This window comes from Neophocaena asiaeorientalis, unplaced genomic scaffold, assembly GCF_003031525.2.
Source record: "Neophocaena asiaeorientalis asiaeorientalis breed wild unplaced genomic scaffold, Neophocaena_asiaeorientalis_V1.1 scaffold82, whole genome shotgun sequence".
Taxonomy (NCBI): Eukaryota; Metazoa; Chordata; class Mammalia; order Artiodactyla; family Phocoenidae; genus Neophocaena; species Neophocaena asiaeorientalis.
In genome coordinates this window covers 1,428,019-1,435,410 of record NW_020173068.1, presented here as the reverse complement: position 1 = coordinate 1,435,410, position 7,392 = coordinate 1,428,019, and the positions used below count along the sequence as shown (strand labels likewise).

General features: G+C 51.0%; 1 protein-coding gene across 1 annotated transcript; it reads left to right on the top strand.

Annotated features, from left to right (window-relative positions):
* The first annotated feature begins 6,333 nt into the window (after positions 1-6,333).
* On the top strand, positions 6,334-7,136 carry OXT (oxytocin/neurophysin I prepropeptide). The gene is made up of 3 exons (XM_024743170.1): positions 6,334-6,495; positions 6,686-6,887; positions 6,979-7,136. The coding sequence occupies exons 1-3, from the start codon at positions 6,376-6,378 to the stop codon at positions 7,032-7,034; spliced, it is 378 nt and encodes a 125-aa protein (XP_024598938.1). The 5' UTR covers positions 6,334-6,375; the 3' UTR covers positions 7,035-7,136.
* Positions 7,137-7,392: the final 256 nt, after the last annotated feature.

Below are 7,392 nucleotides of genomic sequence, written 5' to 3'. Positions count from 1 at the left end.
GCTCTTGGCCAGGCTCATTCATGGTGTGTGGTCAGCTGTGGGTCAGATTAGCTTCATGGACAGATGGACTCTTCCTGAGCTCATGTTCCCTCCCCAGCCCATACATGTGATCTCATGGGGAGTCTTATATGTCCAGTTGACCAAAGAGGAAAAAATGAAGTCCAGTTTTCAGACAGCTCATGTCCAGGTGGCAGATGGCTACAGTGTTGCTGTCTTGCTTAAGTGGCCCTGAAAGACAGTAAGGAGATGAATTTTCTCCAATTGGCTGTACTTGATAAATTACATCACAACCACTTAACCTGGAGCTAGAGAGAGCCTTAGGGACAGATAAGTAGCTATGTTTTGGCTGCATGATAAGGGACTTGGGACTTAGAAGGAATATGATGGGAGGTTGGTAACGTGGAGGCCTGTGGAAAAGTATGTGGATGGACCTCTCAGAATGGACCTGAAGTTGGAGAATATTTGTGGAATATTTGTTGAATCTCACCAAAGGAACCTACTGCAGAGGTGGCTGTCAGTAATCAGGTGAACAAGGTGACTTGTGCATGTCAGACATCCTCTATCCCATCCACCCCAATTCTTGCTCAGTGGACTCATGAACAAAGTGGTCATGGTGGCGGGGGTTGAGACTGTGTGTGGACTCAACCGCGAAGGCTGACCTGGCTACCAGCACCACTGAGAATCTAACCCACCAACATCAGAGACCAAGTTGGGCACCATCCCCTGGGGCTCAGCCAGTCACTGCTAGCACCAACATTTATAGACACACTGGAATACAGCATGATGGATATTCCGCCAAATTGCTTTTGACCAAAGAGCTCCCTTTATAGGAAAAGAAAGAGGGCAGTGGATTTTCCTGGTCTTACCGTGCACCTATTCATCAGAAGCAGCTGGCCTTGGAGAACACCAGAACAGCCTATTGAAGATGGAGTTACGGTATCAGCTCAGAGAAAACAATCTAAAATGTGTATCACATAACCTGGGGTTAGATTGTTTTCTGAATCTACAATCAGTGTGTGGGACTGTCTCCACATAGGCAGTGGTGTGGGAAAAAATAGCTGACTCAGCAAAGGAAAATAATTCGTGAACAGTACTGAGAGACTAGTTGAAATTAGAAACTGCTCACTCTTTGTAGCTGTGAGATTCCCATTAGCAGTACTCAGTCACTCTGACATAAGAATAGAGAAGGAAGCTGCAGCATTGAAGATCAAGGTTGTGTGGGACACCATTATGCACCAAAATTCTCTCAGCCCTACTCTTCCTCCAGCTGCTGCTGGGGGACCACTTCATGTGGGCTTTGACTGGCTCTGCACCAGGACCATCAGGCAGCACTTCCACTTAGGTGGAGGTGATACTACTCACCTCTTTTTTTTTTAAATTAATTTATTTATTTCTGTCTGCATTTGGTCTTCATTGTTGCATACGGGCTTTCTTTAGTTGCAGCGAGTGGGGGCTACTCTTCATTGCGGTGCATGGGCTTCTCATTGCAATAGCTTCTTTTGTTGCAGAGCACAGGCTGTAGGAATGCAGGCTTCAGTAGTTGTGGCACATGGGCTCAGTAGTTTTGTCTCGCGGGCTCTAGAGCGCAGGCTCAGTAGTTGTGGTGCATGGGCTTAGTTGCTCCACGGCATGTGGGATCTTCCCGGACCAGGGCTCGAACCCATGTCTCGTGCAGTAGCAGGCGGATTCGTAACCTCTGCGCCACCGGGGAAGCCCACTGCTCACCTCTTAAAGAGTTCATCGAACACTTACTATAGGACCCAGCAATTCTATTCCTTGGTAACTAACCAAGAGAAATGAAGCATATGCCCATGCAAAGACTTGTACATAAATATTCATAGCAAGATTATTGTAATAGCCAAAACTGGAAACAATTAAATGTCCATCAGCTGATGAATGGATAAACAAAATGTGGTCCATCCATGGACTACTTCTCAGCAATACAGAGGAACAAACTGGTGACACATACAATCACTTGAATGAACCTCAACAGCACTATGGCAAGTGAAAGAAACAAGACACAAAAGATTACGTACTGTGTGTGGTTCCATTTATAGGAACTTTCTAGAAAAGGTGAATCTATATCAGTGGTTTCCTGGGGCTGAGGATGGGAACAAGGAGTAATGACAAACAAGCACGAAGGACTTTTCCTAGGATGGAAGCGTCCTAAAATTGGATTGTGCTGATGGTTGCACAACTGTTTACTAAAAATCATCAAACTGTGCTCTTACAATGGGTGAATTTTATGCCATATAAATGATACGTTATTGAAATTGTTTAAATAAAGAATTTCAACTTTTATGTCAGGCAGCATTTGGCACAACTGATCATTTCCTCCTCCTTGAAATCCCGTCTTCATACTCTTGTTTTCTCCGACCTTACTCAGGGTTCAATTCACTCCCCCTAAGCGACCTCCTTCAGGTCTGTGCCTTTACATATTGGCACCGATGATGTCCACATTTACATATCTGCAGCCCAGCCCTCTCTCCTGAACTCCAGACTCTAAAACCCAAATGCCTGCTCACAGTCTCCTTGGATATGTGATGCACACCTCAAATGTCATATGTCCACACTGAGCTCCTGCCCTTCCCAACCCCAATCTGAGCCACCCTCAGGGTCCCCATCCCAGCTGATGGCAGCTCCTTTCTTCCCACTTGTCAGGCCAAAAGCCTTGGAATTGTCTTTGACTCCTCTTTTTCTCTCCCACCCATATCCAACCCATCAGCAAACCTCAATTGGCGCTTCCTTCTAAATACACCCAGAAATGGGTCACTTCTGCCCACCACCTTTGTCCAGCCCATTGTCATTCCTCGCAGGCATTGCTGCAGTAGCCTCCTCTTCCCTGCTTCCACCTTTTTCCCACAGCCTTTTCACAACAAGATATCCAAAGTTGTGCTAATAACATGTAAACCCAATCACATCATGCCTCTGCTCAGAACCCTCTCTGGTTCCCCATTTCATTTGGGCCTATGTGACCCAGTCCCATGTGACCATTCTGACCTCAGGATGCGGTCACTCTGCTCCAGTCCCACTGGCTTCCTTGCTATTCCTTGAACATGTCAAACATTCCCACCTCAGGACCTTTGCACTTGCTCTTTCTCCTGCCTAGAATAGTCTCCCTCCAGAATTCTAAAATAGTCTTGTGATTCCCACCCCTGGTATCCATACCTTTGTGTAATCTCCTCCAGTTGCATGTGGGTAGGACCTGTAACTTTCTTCTAACCAATAGAAGAATGTGGCAAAAGTGTTGGGGGATCACTCCCATGATTATATTATAAGCTAAAGATGAAGGGATTTTGCAGATGTAATTAAGGGCCCAATTATCCAAATTAATCACTTTGATTTTGAGTTAGAAGATGACCCTGGTGGACCTGGCCTAATTAGGTGAGCCCTTTTAAAAGAGGGTTGAGGACTTTCCTGGTGGCGCAGTGGTTAAGAATCCACCTGCCAATGCAGGGGACACGGGTTCAAGCCCTGGTCTGGGAAAATACCACATGCCGCGGAGAAACTAAGCCCATGCACCACAACTACGGAGCCTGCACTCTAGAGCCCGAGAGCCACAACTACTGAGCCCGTGTGCCACAGCTACTGAAGCCCACTCACCTAGAGCCCGTGCTCCACAACAAGAGAAGCCACCGCAATGAGAAGCCTGCGCACCACAACGAAAAGTAGCCCTTGCTTGCAGCAACTAGAGAAAGACCGCGCACAGCTACGAAGACCGAACACAGCCAAAAATAAATAAATTTACATTAAAAAAAAAACATACATAAAGTTTAAAAAGTTATTAAAAAAATAAAATAAAATAAAAGAGGGTCGCCTGCACTTATAGACTTGAAGTACCAAAGACTCTTTCTCTCTGTTGCTGGCCTTGAAGATGCAAATCACATGAGTTCTACAGCTGCAAGGCAATGCATTCTGCCACCAATATCCCAGGCTCCAGAAATGAATGCTGCCTGGCTGATATCTTGACTGCAGCCCTGTGAGACACTGAGCAGAGGACCCAGCTGAGCCGTGCCCAGACCCACAGAAACTGTGGGGTAATAAGTAGATGTTGTTTTAAGCTGCTAAATTTGTGGTAACTTGTGACATAGCAATAGAAAACCAGTCCACCCTCAGATATCCACATGACTTCTTTCCTCACCTCCTTCAAATGTCAGATGTCACCTTCAGAAACAGGCCTAGACTGAGCACCTCAGGAAAACTGCAACAAGTCCCACCTTTTCCTCCATAGAACTTACTGCTTCCTAACCCACTGAAATATGTTTCTTGCTTCTCCCCCTCCACTAGAATATAAGCCCCTGAGGCCTGGGATTTTTGTCTGTTTGTATTACTGATGTTTCCAAGCATCTGTACTGGGACCTGGTGCATCTTCAGATGACAGTTGTTGAACAGCTGAAGGAACACTGTCCTGTGGGGGACACTATGCTAAAATAATCTATGTGCATGTGTTAACTTGGGTGAGGTCACTGTGCTCACAGGGCAGGCGGGAGGACTTTCTGGGGCTGCCTCCAGGGTCAAGCCCTTGGCCTTCTAGCCCGGCAATGCCAATGAGCTGATTTGGGTGAGAAACAAGACCAGCTGCTGACTGGTAATCCAGGTCAGCCTGATCTGCTCAGCTTGGCAGCCTCAGCACCCGCCTTGAGGGGGTCAACAAGAGTGCAGAGGAGGCTGTCTCCTCTCCCAGGGATGACAATGACCTCATTTTTTCCTATTGCACGTTGGGATCCCCAGAGAGCAGACTGAGATGTAGTTTAACATGCAGGATGCATATTACCAAGGGCCCTTGGGACCCACACTTGTGGGAGGGAGGAGGTGGAAACAAGGCTAGGAGGAGGGAGAACTTCCATGCAAGGCTCAATTGACCCCACAGGGATGTCCTGAGCTGAAATAATCCTTCAGAGTTGTCCGGCATTAGGCCAAAATGGACCAGTCATTGGATGTGGGCCACCGGGGGAGGATGTGACTATGACCTTGGGACAGGCGGCTCTCTGTAGCTGAGGCAGGCCTTGGATGGGCTGTCAGCCAAAGGCTATCTGATGACCACTCTCCCAGCAGCTGGGTGGCAAGTCCCTTCTTGAAGGAGGATCCATGCTGAGCACCTCCCTGGTCATGACAACACTGATCAACACCCTTTCCACTGAGGCAGTCTGTCTTTCTTTTATTTTTAATGATTTTCATTTTAAGATACTGTACATTAAAAATGCAAAAAAAAATCAGTTGTTTTTCAATTTTATTTTTGGCTGTGTTGGGTCTTAGTTGCGGCATGTGGGATCTTCATGCGGCATGCTGGATCTCTAGTTGTGGCAAGCAGGCTTCTCTCTCTAGTAGTGGCCCGCAGGCTCAGTACTTTCAGTGCACAGGCTTCATTGCCCCGCAGCATGTGGGATCTTAGTTCCCTGCATTGGAAGGTGGATTCTTAACTACTGGACCACCAGGGAAGTCTCCCAAAATCACTGTTTTCAAATGCATAACTAAAAACAGAGAATTACAAATGAAACCAGTTATATTTGTGAGCAGGTATCAAAATATTAAAAACATTTGAGATACAGTCACAAATGTGCTTATTTAAAGCATTAGATAACAAGATCTAGTGCCAGGTCCAATAACTGCCATAATTTCAAAGTGATGATGAGTCTGATGTTTAGAGACATTTGTGATAGCTGTTGTAATGGGCTAGGAGGACATCTGCCATTTTGATTTGCAACAAAGCCATGGGTATTGCAAATTCCACTGTGGTTTGTTGTCTACCTCACAGCTGAGGAAAGGCTGAATTTCAGTTAGAAATGAGAGAAAATAAAATCTTTTCCGATCCCAGTTCCGGGTGCAGGGAAATGGTTGCTGGTGTGGGGAGTGGGGCTGGGGTTCCAGGAAATCTGTGTTCAGGAAGAGGAGGACTTCTTTGTAGAGGGGAGCTAGGCTGCGTGTGTGGTTGGCCGAGAGGGCAGAGGGGGAGTCCTGCCGGAGTTTCTTCTGGCCTGGAGGGGCCCGAGGGTCCAGCCTGACCCCCACCCCAAGGAATTGGGAATGGGGGAGGGGGCTGCAGGGTCCCCCCCACCAAACCCTGTCCCACCCTAGGGCCCAGGCCACGGCACTGGCTCCCCTCCCAGAGCTGCTTCCTTCCCCTAGCGGCATTTGGCATTCGCTATCATCGCCAGGTCCATTAGCCATTAGCTGATGCGGTGACCTTGACCCGGCCTGGACCCTGCAAATGAGGGGGCACGCCGGGGGCGCAGGGCCTGACCCGCAGCGGCCTGCTGTGACCAGTCATGCGGCGGCCCTCTTAGACACTGCTCCGCCTACGCGGCCCCTGGGCATAAAAAGCCGGGCCAGAGAGACAGCGCAGCCGCCGGACCCCGGACCCAGCGCGCCCGCACCATGGCCGGCCCCAGCCTCGCCTGCTGCCTGCTCGGCCTCCTGGCGCTGACCTCCGCCTGCTATATCCAGAACTGCCCCCTGGGCGGCAAGCGGGCCGTGCTGGACCTCGACGTACGCAAGGTGAGCGCCCAGCCCTAGTCCTGCGGCACTTGAGGCTGGGCAACCCGCAGCCACAGGGTCGCCCCTGCCGCTCCCTTTCCCGCGCTGACCCTGCGCCGGCCCCGCCTGGCCTGGGAGCCAAGGCAGCCGAGTAGCTTTTGAGTCCCCTCCTTCGATCGCTTCTGGGGGCCAAAGAGCCCCTTCCCGCCAGTGTCTCCCCTGCGGCCCCGGGGGCAAAGGCCGCTGCTTCGGGCCCAGCATCTGCTGCGGGGACGAGCTGGGCTGCCTCGTGGGCACGGCCGAGGCGCTGCGCTGCCAGGAGGAGAACTACCTGCCGTCGCCCTGCCAGTCGGGCCAGAAGCCGTGCGGTAGTGGGGGCCGCTGCGCCGCCGCCGGCATCTGCTGCAGCCCGGGTGAGTCAGGCTGGAGCCGGGGCGGGACCGGGACACCGGGACCAGGCGGGGCGGGCCGTGGCGGGCCCTGACCCGGCGTCTCTTCATGCAGACGGCTGCCGCGGCGACCCCGCCTGCGACCCCGAGGCCGCCTTCTCCCAGCTCTGAGACCCGCCGGCCACCGACACCGTCGGAGCGCAGCCCTCGCTCCCTCCGTAGCCACCCCCAGGAATTATGACTATTAAATAAAGCAGATTTTTTCCCCTCCAACCCGACTCGCGTCTAAGTGTCAGAACTGGGAAGGGAGGGCGTTGGGGGAGTCGAAGATCGCCGGCTCTCGGCGCTTCATAGGGAATTAAAGCCGCCACCCCGAGGGGAGAAGGGTGACGCTCCGCGGTGACATCCTGTAGGGGTGGATGGAGGAAGGAGGGGGACGACACGGCAGGCTCCCAGGGAGATGGAAACAGCCCCCTGCTTCCCACTCCAAACAGAGGTGGGGGCCTACAGCAGGCTGGACATGAGAGGA